Below are 15,060 nucleotides of genomic sequence, written 5' to 3'. Positions count from 1 at the left end.
TTGTCGGCTCTGAGCAGTCCTGAGCACCATTTTGATAGCGTTGTGTTTCTCTTTTCAGTGCTTCCACTTCTCAGTCGGACCATTCTGCTCATACAAAATCTGCTTCTCTTGTATCATCAGACTCGGTCTCCACCTCAGCAGACAACTTTTCTCCAGATTTAAGGGTATGTATGCTTTGTCTGAACAAAAGAAAAAATCTGTATCTATCCACCTATCTGTATGTGTTGTGGTCTCCATCAGTGACCATTTCTTGCTCCTCTGAGTTTGGATAGAGTAAAATGATTCTAGCTTTCAGGTTAATGCCAAATTTTATGTAGCCAAAGCATGAAAGGTCCCAAAGTCAAACAAGTGAAATAGAAATTGAACTTTAATCTCTACCATATTATTTCCTTCTTTATAAAGTTGTTTAATCTTCAAAAAGCTGACTCTGCAACCTACATTTGGAGATGAATTTTCAAAGGAACTCATTTTTCTTTTAAGTGCTTTAAGTAAGTGAAGATCCTCAACCAGCCAGTTGTATAATCATATTTTTTCCACTGGTGTGTATTTGAGATGTTCTCTTTTGAAAACTCCTCCTTGTTTGTAAACAGGGAGTCCTTGGAAGTATCTTCTTTCAGAGAAAGATTGTTATCTTCAAGCTGCTAAAATAGTCTTCTGTTACAGTAAGTGGCTCTCACATAAAAGTCCCAGACAAGGCTCTTTTAAGTCTGTTATTGATTTGTTAATGTCAAATCCAAAGCTTGAGTTTAGCTCAGAAGAGTTTTAAGAACTAAACTATCTGTACATTCCCTTGTGAAACCAAGAGGTTTGCTGATATTCCTCACCTTTGCAAAAAAGTCTCTGACTGTAAAAGCAGTGGTGCTGGTACGTTCTGGTAATGACTTCTAGCATTTCTCAGCTGTGGTTGAGCAGCTCTGTGAAATCTGAATGCCATAAAATCGCATGAAAACACCTAACACAAAACCAATTCCTTTCTTTGATGTTTGTTTTGCCCTGTGAGTAGTTACAATAATAGAAAGTTCACCTGTTCAAAGGTGGCAAGGACTTTGATGTTTCCTTTTTAAAAGAGTTTTACTAGCCAGTATTAGGCAGAAATTTGTAAAAGAATCAGTAGATTATGTGTAAATGTTAGTTCACAGTTTTTACCTATGGTTAAAAGGGGTAATCCTCAGAAATTGTTGGGGTAAAGTGTTCTGTAGCAGCTCTGAAGCTTTTCCTCTGAAGCTGAGGTGGTTTTCTCCAGCACATAGCAGAGGTTTTAGCTGAGATGAAGCAATTAATTGGTATAAATAGATATGATTGCAAGCAGTGCCACACTTGTGATTGTGTATATAATGTCATATATAAATTTTACATTGCCTTATTTTCTTCCCTCTTTTTATTTTAACTTGTACGTAACTGGGATTTGTTTTACAGTTCTGATGCTCAGATCAACTGCTGCTTTGCAGGTTCTTTTGCACTGGAGGATTACCTACACATACAGAGAACCAAGCAGTATTTTTTTTCTAGATTCAAGGTTGTCTTTGCTTTGTGATGGTTTACGTGGCTCAACATGTCCTCCTTGTAACTCCAGATGTGTCTTCTCATCTCCTTTCTTTTTGTCACTGCGGCTGCGTGAAATCCCTATTAGACAAGGATTCCTGTCAAATGCTGTTTGCAGAGGAATGTTCATTTAGCACAATACGTTTTTCAGTCAGAAGATGCATATGTATTGTTTGTGGAGGTCATTAGAAATCCCTCCTTCCTTGCTGTGCCACAGTTCTCATAATTTGCAGGATGGTTTCTTCACAGCTTGCCCTTCAAAATAAAAAAATATTAAGCAACCTACATTTCTACTGTGGTTGGAAGAAGTACTGTTCACCTTTCATTTTAGAATAGTGTTTAAGGAGAGGTGGTGAAAGCAGAGAACCGTTTTTCTAGAATAAAGATGCTTGAAGCCAAGTGTAGCACGTGCCTGTGCTGGCAGAGTGCTTCCTCCTGTTAACCTGCATCAGCAGTGCTGTGCAGCACCAGCATTGCCTCCTGTGCTCCCCCTACAGCTTGCTGCTGCTGAGGTGCTGTGAGTGGCTGCAACGCAGTCGGGTGGAAGCACAAAGCTGGATCTTGCATTTGCACTCAGTGGCTGCTTGTCGATGCTACACAGGCCTGCAGAGCATTGATTCCCATGGTCCTGCTGTAGGAAGTACAGCAGTGAGAAAAGTGGCATTTCCATTAGTACAAACTGCCTTTCTCCCTCCTACAGGAATGTAAGCAGTAACTGTTTGTCTCCTTGTGGTTTGCAGCTGGCGAAGAAGTTTGGGTCTGTCCCCTTCCAGTGGGCAGCCTCTTATTTTGGTATTGTCACAACGGGTGCAGTCCCTTAGCCTAAAATCAGTGTCAGTGCTTGTGTGTCTGTGCTGGGCTCATTCCTGGGGCCTGGTGTCTGCCCCTCAGTGAGATGAGCTGGGAACGGGAGATTTATTTTGTGGTGATCAGCAAAACCAGTTTCTTTCAGCTCTCGTGGAGAACGAACACACTCTCTCTGGGTTCATCACTCTTTGTCCAATTTCTTCTGAATTAACATCTCCGTCCTCTGAAAATTCCACAGTTTTTTTTTTAAAGCCAGTGCACCGAGAAGTTTTTTAAGGTCGTGGTTGCTCTTACACTTTTCTTTCACCCTTTTGATACTGCAGATGATGCTGTACCATTAACGGATACAGCAACGCGTTCTGTGCTAACTGTTGTATGCGAGACAAGTGCCTGCGCTACACAGTGTTCTCACAGGAAGGGCTTGCATCAGTTAGCTTTAAGAGGCTGAAAATAAGCATTTCAAGATTTTGAAGTGGATCTGCCAATTGTAGGATTATGCTCTTGATGTGTATTTAAATTTTCCCCTCTAGAATGAATTGCAGCGATCCGTCATCACTCCTACCTCAACTCGGTTCCTGCCTCTGCGTGTGCATCAACTCAAATTTAGGAATTAAATTTCTGTGGTGATGGAAAAACACTTTGTGATAGCTACAATTAGCACTCTCTTCTTCTGTGGGGAATTTTTAGAAGAAAAGTAGGCGTTCGTCAGGGGGAGGGAATGAGGGAAGGACCCATATCATTTCTTGCAGTCTGTGCCTGCAGATTTCTTTTGGAGTGCAATTAACACTCAGTGTGTGTGCGTGCATGTGTGTAATGAGGTAAATGAGACAACCACTGGGGATTCCTACTAAATGCATGTGCAGTATTTTTCCTAAATGTTTCTCCAAAGTATTTCATAATAACTTTTATGAAGTCTTATTGTTTTTATTTTTTGGTGGGTTTTTTTGTTTTTGTTTTTTCTCAAATGTATATTGAGCATTTCAGTAACTGGAGCTAAGATTAAATTGTCTTTCCATTACAATTTCTGGAATTTTCACTTCATAAACTATCTCTAAATAAGAGTTGGCTGCTTCAGTTGGCTGTACAAAAAGTGAAAACTTAAAGAGTACCACCCTCCACCCGCCAAGTGTCCCTAAACACTGTTAGGTTCTACGCCCCTACTGCCCCATCCCTTTCTGATCTCAGGTCTGAAACTGTTTAGAATTGATTTGGGGGAGGCAGTTTTTCAGGGAACTTTCAGCAAATACACCACCGTATGTTTTAACCGTATGTTTTAATAAGTTATAGATCAGGCAAGAACACAATTGAGCAGTAGTGATTGGATGTGAAAATGAGCTGGAAATTCATAGATAGTCTGTAAATTGGAATGAGATTTTAAAAGCACCTTATAGAGCCAACATTGCCAAAGGTATGTAAGTGTGTCTTACAGATCTGGGAACGTGGTGATTATTAAGGTACAATGGATTTCTTGCTCATAAGTCTTATAGATGTTGTTTTCTCCTATGCTATGGGCAGATCAGCCTGTGCAGTTTATTGTGCTTCTCTTAAGCTTTGTTGCTAACCCTCTAGCTTTTATCATTTGGGACTTTCATTTTGAGTTTGGCTGTTGATTTATAGGATAATGCCTGAAGTTTACCATATTCATACCATATTCAAAGCTTTGGAATAAACCTCATAAAAGGGCTGGATCCCTTCCATCCCCAGATGGAAAGAAATGCATGAGGCCAGCGGAGTCTGCTGTCGCACTTCCTTATGAATGATACCTTTGCCTGAAGGTTAAAGGTTGATTGTGCTTAGTTTTGGGTTGTATACAGTAACAACCTGACCCAGAATGTAGAAATCCATGGTATTGGCTTTTTGTTGCTTCTTGTCTGTGCTGTGGACAGAGGAAGATCTGTTAGCAAACCTCCAGCATGGCAAACAGATATGTCACCTGCTTAGTTGCACAGCCTTCAGAAAAAAGTAGTTCTCATCTTTGTTTTTGCCATTACTGTGTGGTACCACTAAGCTATTCTTCTCTTTGAGGGTGACATTGAGATTCACAATTCCTGATATTCCTCTGCGATCCAGAAAAACATTGTGTAAGCACATGTCCCCTTCTCTGTGATTGTTTGCTCCATCCACAGTAATAATTTTCTTCTTTAGTGTAAGAGGAATCAGTGGTTTTGCAATAGGCTTATAAATACGATACAAAAACATTATTGTGGCATGCCCAAGACTCAAAGGTTGGGAAAGGGAGAAGAGAGGGGAGGGGAGGGGAGGGGAGGGGAGGGGAGGGGAGGGGAGGAGGAGGGGAGGAGGAGAGGGAGGAGAGGAGAGGAGAGGAGAGGAGAGGAGAGGAGAGGAGAGGAGAGGAGAGGAGAGGAGAGGAGAGGAGAGGAGAGGAGAGGAGAGGAGAGGAGAGGAGAGGAGAGGAGAGGAGAGGAGAGGAGAGGAGAGGAGAGGAGAGGAGAGGAGAGGAGAGGAGAGGAGAGGAGAGGAGAGGAGAGGAGAGGAGAGGAGAGGAGAGACGATGCTTGCATAATGTTCATTTGTCATCCATTGCGTGCTTTGTTGAAGACTTAGGCAAGCCTTTGTGGTTTGTTTTCTAAGATACATAACTGAGGCATGACAGAAGATATATGAAGTAGTTTTCTTCCAAGAGAGTAAATGGATGCCCGTGTTGTCTTCGATAGGTTTCCAGAATTAAGTTCTTTTGAGCTAGTCTGCATTCAAGCTAGTCAACCACAATTCCTTTGTAGTCAATGGAAAGAAAGACGTTGTTTACAATGTGATTTATCTTGGCTTTAAGGAAATGTACTCACTAGGTGAGAACATCATGTAGCTAAGCTATAGAAGCTCTTGTTGTAGGATGTTGCAAAGGGAGTTTAGCTTTGCTCCTTTAGGTGTAGTTTTGTCTCATTTGAAAACTGCCTGTGTCTCCTCCAGTTATGAAGACAGTTCAGAATAACTTGTCCAGATGTAAAGCTTAAAAATTCAAGTAAATCCTGTCTCTCAGGCCGTGTTGGGCAAGATTAACCAAAATGCCAGTTACTGACTTTGCCACCTTTGTGTTACTTTATTCCAGCTTTAGTGCAAAATGTCTTAGTCTGGCTTTATGTAGAGCATGCACGTTAGTAGAAAAACATATTGAAGAAAGATGTGTTCTTTTTTTCCCCCATCTTTTGCTGTAAATCACTAAAACTAGCCTCAGTGAGCTTTTCCATTGCTATCTCCCTGCCAATGCAGGAAGTGTCAGGCTTTGGTTATGTGTAACACATGTTCAATAAGAGCTGGGTTTAGAGAGAGGCATAACTTCTTAAGCTTTAAGTATTCATGTTAGCTGTCTTTTTACTTTTGCTTTTAAGGGGCTTTTTGCTTAGTGCATAGTGCTAGCTTTGAAGCACTAAATCATGGAAAAGCCTCTGCCTAAGCACCTTCAGGGTTGTCCAAGACCCTGCCACTCTGTCCCATCCCTTGCTGAGCAGATGTGTGGGGATAAGCTCTCCTGTTACAGACTGGCCCTCGACTCTGTGCGTGGGACTGCCCATAAGAAGACTAGCTTATAGGAAATGTGGAGATGTCTCCTGTGATGTGAGCTGTTCTTCCCAGTGCACTGGACTGTGACTATATTAAATTACAGACCGTGTTGCCTAAGCCACCAGATGGCGAAGATAATTGACCTGTGGTCACAAAAGACTTGGCTAGATGCAAACAGCAGTGAAATTAAATAAACAGAATGTCTTTTTACTGTCGGTCTGGGAAGACCTGACTATGTGTGTTTCTCACTGTCACCACTTTGGACTCTGTTGTTATCTCACTCAGAGCATTGCTGTGGATGTCCAGGAGTGGAAGCTTCATGGGCAGAAAGAAACCTTGCTGTGTGTATGAATGTAGTGTGCCTGCAGCCCCCTCGCATGCATGGCTGAGCTCAGAGCCAAATCCAAGAGTGGTTGAAACTTCACAATGTTGAAGGGATCAAGCAGAGGGACTTAAAGTATCTGAGAAGTAGGAAAATCTTATGGAGAACAACTTCATGTTGAAAGCCTGATTTTTGGCTATGCTAATTGCGTGTGTGCATCTGTGGGAAATGAGTTTCCTTTCTTTGCTGGAGCATTAAGCTGTGGGTGCACAAAGGCACAAACGTTCTGGAGCATGAATAACACTCTTGTCCATAAGCATGGTCATTCCAGGACAGCCCAGTGAGTGGCTGGAATTTAGCCCCTGCCATTAACTTGTTTTTCCAGGACTTCAGTTTCTAGGACTGTAAATACTACGTATTTCATGAGAACTGCAATTATTTTTCATTTCAAACTGGAAAGTCTTGTCCCTCCCCACCTCTCTGTAGTAAGGCCTTTTTTGCACCTCCCCCTTTCAAGGAAGCAGAAACAGAGTAGCCAAGCTCTGGGTTGCAAAATATTGATTTCATGCAAATGAGATGGGGAAGAAAAGCCAGAAGCAGTCAGTTTTCTGTCTCCTTTAAGCAGAAATAATACTCCCTAAGTGCTCTTCTACTTAAAAGAGAGCAAAGACAGCAATCACTGCTAATTTTTATTTTATAGAGGTACCTGGATGTTTGAATATGAAGTGATGTGCAGTGAAGGAAATCTCTGGAAGCATTTATTATTGCCTTCAATTAGGAATTGAAAATAAGAAGAAAAAGCAAATGGCCTTCAGATGTTACTGTAACATTTTCAGCTTTTCCTAACCAACTGCCATATTTCTCCTAGCTACAAAGTGCAAGAGTTCTCCTTTTGCTGATTAAAACTGGGTAAGAGTTATTCGTATTCTTACAGTTTTGTGTACTGAAGCAGGAATCTGACAGGAATGAACAAGCACGGTATTTAAAAGGAGCAGTCGGATACGAGACTTCATGAGGCACTTGCCAAGATTTTTCTGTGTATGTTTGTGTACTGAACAAAGCATCTCCCTTCTCCTCGGTGTGCTTGTTTATTGACTGTAAATATATAATTATTTATACCTCGATTCCTTATCTGACATAACAATCGTTTCCTAATTGAAATTCTTGGTAACAGAGACACTTTTGTCTGTAACTTATTTTGGTTGGCAGCATGTATAACTCCTGGTTGTCAGAGCTTTTTTCTGTTATTTCTTCAGACTGATGCTACTGAATTAGTTTAAGGCTTTCCTTGAAAAAATGTAATGTTTTCCCTTATCAGCTGTTTGCTAAACAAAAGAGAGTAAAAACAAAAAAAGGAGGGAGTAAGCGTAACAAAGATTTTGAGCAGCCAGTGGAGAACAGAACTGTTATCTTTCAAGAACCCTTGGCAGTGAGGAAGGTTCTGCATTAAAAAATGTTGGACTTGTCTGAATAGATAATATCAGCAACCTTCTGTGCCAGGGACTGTTGCAGTGTTGAGTCAATGATGACTTTCTGCTGGAGCCCAATAAGAGAATTGTCTCGAGGCACCAAGCCATATGAACTTGAAGAGACAAGCCAGCCGTGGTGGAACGAGTGGCCCTCAACAATGTTTTCCTTTGAGCTTCTAAGCTTTGCCTTAGAAGGCAAGGGCCTACGAGACTCGCCAACCCAAAGAGACTTCTTCATCACTAGAAGCTTGAGCCTGAGTGCAGAGGTTCATCGTGGAGAAAACAAAGCAGAAAGCCCCAGGAAAATTCTGCAGAGTGGCTACTTCCTCCACCAGGGGAGTTCCTCTCTTACCCTGCTGACTGTATTATTATTATTATTATTATTTTAAAAACACTACCCTTCAGTTTCTGTTTAAAGATTTTTTTTAAGGCGGTGGGAAGTAAGCAAGTGGATTTCTCGAGCCTTTTTATGCTTTGAAAACATACACGGTAGGTCTGGATAACAATTTGCAATTTGTACTTTTGGACTAGGAACACAGTTGAAAATTCAGTTGTAGCATGTGTTATATGTGATTATTGTCTTCTGGAGTAATGTCTTAGTCTGTTGACAGAACATTTTATTGGTAACTTAAATTCCTCTCGTGTTGTTTTTTTAAACAAACTAGGAAGCCTTCTTTACTCATTTGTTCTCTTAGCAGCTGAGTAAGTTTGATGTGGTCTCTAACAGTATGTTTGATTCTCTGTGTTCTATTCTGGAATGCTCTATGAGCCCATGGTCTTCTCTTTTTTCCCTTTTTCAACTTCTTCTGTCCCAAAAGGATAATACACAAAGCATTTCCCTACAATTAAGGTCTTGCTGGTCTGAATGTCTAATTTTCCAGTGCATCTGGTCCTCAGAAAAGTCTCTGTGCCTCAGTCATGCAGAGATGCTGTTGTTCTTTCTGTGATGGTATTCTTACTGATTCAAAAATAATCAGCAGAGTCCATTTACTTGCTCAATTTATGTTCTATTACATTTCCAGTAGAATGCGTAGTACATAAATCTTTTCAAAGTGCACTTAAAATAGCCTTAAATGGCAACTGAAAATCTCTCCAAAGTACAATATTTGCAGTCTAGAGGAGGATTTATCATGTAAGCAGTGCTACTGTTTTACTGCTCCCTTAATTGAGCATTAGGAAAACAGAAGGAGTGAAGCATTTTGGCAGCAAATTGCTAGAAAAAAAAAGTGCCCTCAAAATTTGCCCCTTCTATGTTGTACGAAATGTTTCACTTAGAGTGGAAATCAATGCACCAATGAAAAATTATCTAAGATAAGCATATGAGTCTTGATTTTGTGCATATCTGTGTAAGTTCTGCAGCTTTTGTTAACATCAGCCAGACAGAATTAGGACTCCGTGTACTTTCTGAGGTGACGGGAAGAAGGAGTTATTCGTATCTATTTTATTTCAGAGGTTTTCACACTATTGTTAGGGTAATGATATACCCTGATTCATGTACCACAGTGGCACTGTCCCTTGTTGATTGACATACATGGCAACAGCTGTGGAAGAAGAAAGGGATGGGGGATGGCAATTTAGGCGGAGTGGTAGACGAGTATGGTCTGAGACAACCAGAAGACACTTGAAAGGAAAATGTTTGTATGATTTACTACTTTGTACTGCTTTGATTTACAAGGAAGATTAAAAGAAAAAATATGCAAAAAGAATCCTATGGCTGAACTTTTGCAGAAAGACTGACTTCCCTTCTTTGAGACATGAGAAAGGAGCCAGCCCTAACCCAAAAGATGTTTCTGGTAACTCAGCCAATAAGCTGGGTCCTATGAGCTTTGGAGTCATGCCTGTTTTACTGACATTCATGCAATTTTGGATCTGAATAGGCTCACCTCTTGCTGCCTCTCTGCACACAGTAAGTTTGGACTTCTCTCAAGAAGGTAGTTTGACTACTCCGTCATACTGGGGTATCCAGGTTGGGCACTGCTGCACTTGGCACAGTGAGACACCAGAGTTGGGTTTTCCCTACAAGGTGCAGATGTCTGTGTTAGATTTATTTACCCTCATGCTCTGCCATTACTGGAAAGAAAGGCAGTCACCTGAAGATAACCTCCTTGGTTGTCTTTTTTTTCTACTGGCTGCACAGAGTGCTATAGTGACTAACTGAGACACAGATCTGTGGGTGTAGATGAAATAGATATTCCTGCAGATTGCCGGCCATTTTACCTGTAGAATTGCAAGACTGCTGATTCAGAAGGGCACTTACTCATGTGGCAGCCCTAGAAAGAAAAGCGTTTAAAAAACCAACAACAAACTAAAAGGAAGGCTTAGATTTGATAACTATTCTCAGGCAGTCCATTAAAATTTGAAGTATCAGACAAATGTATTCATGTAGGAGATAAAACTTTTCACTTGGCTATTAAATTTCTAATCTGTGATGCTAACTGATAATTAGAAAACTACTTATTTTTTAAATCTACTACTTCTGTGTGTATTCTTTTGCTCAAACATAAATTCCTGTCCCAGCTGGTTATATCCTGCCTGTTGCTGCTGACCAGTGTGCAGTCACAAGACGAACATGCCAAACCTGTGAGTTCAAGGGCTGCAGATGCAAAGGCATCTTTTTATGAGTGTGTGTGTAATGTTTGTCTCTATGTGCAGGTTATATATGTTTATGTCAAGGGATCAGTTAAGAGATCCGTTTCCTGTTATAGGAAACAGCACAGAACTGTATGTTGTTGGAACAGCAGCACCAAGCTTGGCTTTTGAATAGGCAGAGCAGACGTGTTTAGGGGAAGGCAGTAATGCAGGAGCAAAGTGGTCACAGTGTCAGCATGTCTCGCACCAGCGCCGTGGCTTTGTGCATCACAAATCTGTTCAAAATGTGCAAAATCATTTGGCGTGTGTGGGAGGTTGCCAAGGAGAAATTAACTTAGGGAAAAAAAAATCATAAAAGACTACATTTTAATTTTGTCTAGAACAGATTATTTCTGTTAATTCTGGTTGTTTCAGAATAGAAGAATCTATGCAGAATTGGGCCAAAACAGCCATTTGGTGACACTAACCTGTAGTGTCCTCTAACACTGCATAAAGCCAAAAACTTCCTTTTGTGTCTGTGTTTGGGTTTCAGGACTCAAGCCCTCAGGAGAAAGTAGAAGGGAATAAATAAAAAATGACTGGGAGAGGCCGCAGATGCTCTCTTAGCATCTCTGCGTCCTGAGACTTGTGGTCTGCTACATGGAAGCTGCAGGTGTTAGTGTCCAGGCTAAAGCTGCTGCATCATAGGAAGATTTGGGTTGGAGGGGACCTTGCCTTGCCCAGCCCCGTGCCACAGGCAGGGATGCCTTCTATGAGGTCAGGCTGCTCGAGGCCCTGTCAAGGCCTAGCTGCGCTCCCTCCCCCACCCTGTCCTTAGGCTTTTTTGATTGCTTGTGTAGTCACAGCCCAAGCCAGTCCTGTCAAAGCAGCCTAAGTTACAGAAAAATAAGCGCTGAAGAAACCATTAGTCTAACCCAGACATCTTGACTGAGCTAGGTATGAGAGCAATTACATGAGCCACAGTGCTGGCAGGTTTGCTGGTAGGAGGTAATCCTGGCTCAGTGTTAGCTGGAGCAGGATTGTCTGTTGTGATCCTGGATATGCAGCTCAGCTGGTAGGTAGAAGCCTGCAGGAAGTGCAAGAGGAAAACTTATCAGTTGTTTTGTTCCCAGCTAAAAGAAAACCCTCAATACGGAGTTAGGAACGCCCTCTAAGGTATCATGTCCTGGAACAGTGTCCAGTGATGCTCAGACCTTTGAGACCTTGTGGTTGGATTTATGGTACAAGATTACCTCAATACCTCCTGGGCTGGCTGATTAGCTGCATGCTTGAATTATGCAGGAGCATGAATCAGGAAAGGGATTTTTTTGGAGTAGCGTGCTGGCTGCTGTGTTCGGAGGCAGTGCAATCATACGGCTAGGGAGGCTTGGCAGAACTGAATCACAGTACAGAGATGAGTAATGAGGCAAGGAACTCGTTAGCATGATCTCAAGCTCTTCCCCTGACCTTGTCCATGTCAAGAAAAGAGGGGATCACTTTGTTGGTGAGATCTGGAGATTGTATTGGCAATTAAGGTTTTTCTTGCTTTGGGCACTGTAAGTGGGAAGGTGTAAAGGAGTTCTACACCTTCAGCTGTGGGCAAGTGGAATGAGCTAACACAAGATGGATCCTGGAGTTCGAGAAGCAGTTGTTAAATGTAGCAGGTGTGGGTTTGTTCTGCCAAGTTGCTGCTTGAACGGAGAACACAGGTAGGTGGTGGCATGAAGTCCTCACACCCTCCCTGAGCTGTGGCAGGAATTGCTTAGGTGCTGAGGTGCGTGCTCACTATCCTGGAGAGCTGCTGATGAGTAGAGTATGCTACTCAATAGAAGACAAAAATAAAGGTTGTTCTGGTGTGTAATTAATATTTCTTTCTGCCAGGGACAGTTTCTAAGCATAACATTTTTGTGGGGAAAAGATACTGAGCAGATTGTTAAGCTCAAAGGCAGTGCAAGCTAGTCTACAGATTTTCAGTGCTTATATTTGTTTCTTACAGAATCATAGGGATTGGAAGCGACTTGTGGAGATCATCTAGTCCTGCTAACGCAGCTTCCCTACAGAACCTTGTGACAGATAGAGTCAGCGTGTGGCTTCATGACAAAGTGCGCCTGTTCCTAAGTAGCACTGATTCTGCCCAGCTCTGCCACAGTCCCCATTGTAGATCTCAAAGCACTCTTTGTTTTTGTTACTCTTAATGCTTTAAAAATCTGAGTCTCAAAGAAGTGATACATTTCAATTACAGACATGTCTAAGTGCCTCAGTTGCGTTGGTAGCCAGCCTGCCTCTCTGGCCTCGGACCCTTGGCACTTCTGCAGCCAGGCTGCTGCAGCTGTGTCTCTGAGCTCTCCTGTCTGCTTCATTGCCTTATTGTGGCCCTTAGTTCTGTTTTGCAAGAATGTGCAGAGGGTTAAATTTATATTTTCTTTAAGATTCAAAACTCTTATTTTTAGAGTCTTGAAAATAGGCTTAAGTGCATATAAAGATTTTCCTGGCAGTTTGATGACCAATGTTGGGGGTGCAAAATCAAGATGTGGAGGCTTTCACATCATCTCCTTAATCATGTAAAGGGCAGAAGGTTCTTGTAAAAAGCTGGTGTCCTCCCAGAGCGGCCCACTACCACTTCGTTGTCCCCTCCCAGTCTCTCCCCTAGCTCTGTTTCCAAAACTTGTCTTTCCTTATCCACTCACTTTTCTTTTCTCCTGTAACATGCTGACCTTTAGCACTGCCCCAGATGTCTCCTCCTGTGCCCTCTGCATGCATTGTCAGCTGCACACGGGTTGCATATCCCCAAATCAATTTTAAGGAGACACTGATGGAGATGGATTTCAGCAAAATGCATACTGTTCATTTCTGGGTTTCTGCCAGGATGGGTTTCAAGTGTTCACATTCCATCTAGGAGGCTCATTCAAGGTCTAGAGCTAGGCAGATACTGTAAGGACCAGCACACTGGAGAAGCACTTGGGCTGGGCTTTCTGACCCTGTCTGTCACAGCCTCTTGGGAAGGGTAATGTTATTCATAGGTGATGTGTAAGCACTGACTCCAGTCATCAGAAGACAGCTTGTACTGGGTTACCCAAGTTAGGTCACGTGGCTGAAGTCAGCTAGAAGATGGTCAAAGTAACAGTTTAGTCCTTAATTGTACGCAAAAAAAAAAAAAAAAAAAGGGAGGGGGAGGAGGGATCAATGGCTTCTGCCTTTTGTTTTTATTTCCTTTAAGTGCTATACTTGCAGGAGGTCATCTGCTCATGTGTCCACTGCCCTGTGTTGAGCTGAACTCAGATTTGGATTGTTAACCCCTGCTTCTGACCCTGGGTACTCCACTTTTCAGAGTATGAGTGAGCACCTGGATTTTATAACACTTAGAAGAGCCAGTTTTAAAACCAAAAACGGCTTTCAGCTTTCACAGAATGGTGTGGATAGGGAAATCTTAGTCTTGCCTCCTGCTTTCCTCTTCATCCGTCTGTCTCCTGCTTTCAGTGCAGTGTTTAAAGCCCACCTGAGCACTGCCCACCTAATGACCACAGCAGCTCTTTGTCCTGCTGAACGCTTTCTGTATACCTTACCTCATATTTATTTTGGCTTAAGATACAACCCAGTTGTCCAAACGTTGACTGCTGGATGTGCTCCCGCCGACATCTGCAGGAGAGCAGTGAGTCCAGCTGCCGGCCCCAGCGATCCAAGAGCAGCTGCTGCCCGTTTGGATACAGACCTTCCAGAAGAAGTTGTGTATCCTGTCCTGAACACAGAGTGTGTTTTTCACTTATGTCCTTCCAAGATAAAAGGCAGCAAAGACGACCACCACTTAAGGACTAATTAGCTAGAAGCCTCCATCTCATTTAGCAAAATCCAGATGTTATCCTGCTAATTTCAAGGTTGTTATTCAAGGGCAAAAATTGACACAGAGGAGTTGAGGCTGGGTCTACATCACAGGCTTTTGCTGAGGAGGCCTTCAATCAGGGTTTTGATGGGTGTGTGATCTTTGGCCAGCACAGCTGTGCTGACAAGAAGTCCCTAGCATAGATTTCTGCTAGTTGTACTGGTGAAGCCTTGCTTTTAGTGGTATTGCTGATATGGAGGAGAAGCTCTCTTGCAAGTTCCTCACTGTCAGTGCTGACCTCCCTTCATCGACCCCATTCGCATCGGTGCCGGCTGCACTGGCTGCTTCCCAGGTAAGAGCTGCCCCAGGTTGGCACATTCCTTTATTTCCCCATTTGGGAGGTTCCTATTAGGAAGTTAGGACCACACTTGCTTTTTCTTTTTTATTATTGTGTTTTAGTCATTTGAATGCATTTTTTGAAATGTACATCTTGTTCTCAAGAAGGCTTTGATCTTAGCAGTCTTTTCATCTGTACATCAATCTGTTGTGTGAAAATGCTGGAACGTGCTTTTATTGTGGCATGGGATTTCTTCAGTTTTTGTTTTCATTTCTCTGTGTAGTTGAGAGAATTTTTCATCCCTGAGGATCTCCCTTTGGCTTGATCCTACATAAAAGTTGACCACACATGTGTCAGGCTGTAAGGACCACTTTAGGCCATATCTTTCAATTTTCTTTGCAGGGATTTCCTGATATTAAATTAAGCCAATTCATTTTCCTTCCTCACATTAAGATAAAGAAAGCATTTGGCCAAGTCTGCACATTTTTGTGAGCAGACATAAGCACAGACATAAGCACTCTCTGCCTGTCTCCACTAGGAAGGATCTGACATAAAACCCAGAGTCATATGATTGCTACAGCACGAGGCAGAGTCTGGACTGACTTACCTGTTCTTCTCTGTGCTATTGGACTGAGCAGTCAGGTGCTGCTGATTGTGGTAATTTAGCCAGTTGAGGGCA

At 42.3% G+C, this 15,060-nt stretch overlaps 1 protein-coding gene across 3 annotated transcripts in view; it reads left to right on the top strand.

The window, feature by feature from the left end:
* The window catches only part of MTMR2 (myotubularin related protein 2), a 63,451-nt gene that overhangs the window by 23,032 nt on the left and 25,359 nt on the right, over positions 1-15,060 (top strand). For 2 of the 3 annotated variants that reach the window (XM_052670914.1, XM_052670915.1), the window contains exon 2: positions 59-164. In XM_052670914.1, coding sequence (XP_052526874.1) covers positions 59-164 — 106 coding nt within the window. Of the gene's footprint in view, positions 1-58; positions 165-7,332; positions 8,149-15,060 lie in introns of those variants that run through there. The other variant, XM_052670916.1, reaches the window with a different exon arrangement.

The sequence above is a fragment of the Tympanuchus pallidicinctus genome, unplaced genomic scaffold, assembly GCF_026119805.1.
Source record: "Tympanuchus pallidicinctus isolate F22 unplaced genomic scaffold, pur_lepc_1.0 scaffold11, whole genome shotgun sequence".
In the NCBI taxonomy this organism is placed as follows: Eukaryota; Metazoa; Chordata; class Aves; order Galliformes; family Phasianidae; genus Tympanuchus; species Tympanuchus pallidicinctus.
This window is presented reverse-complemented; position numbering and strand designations above follow the sequence as displayed.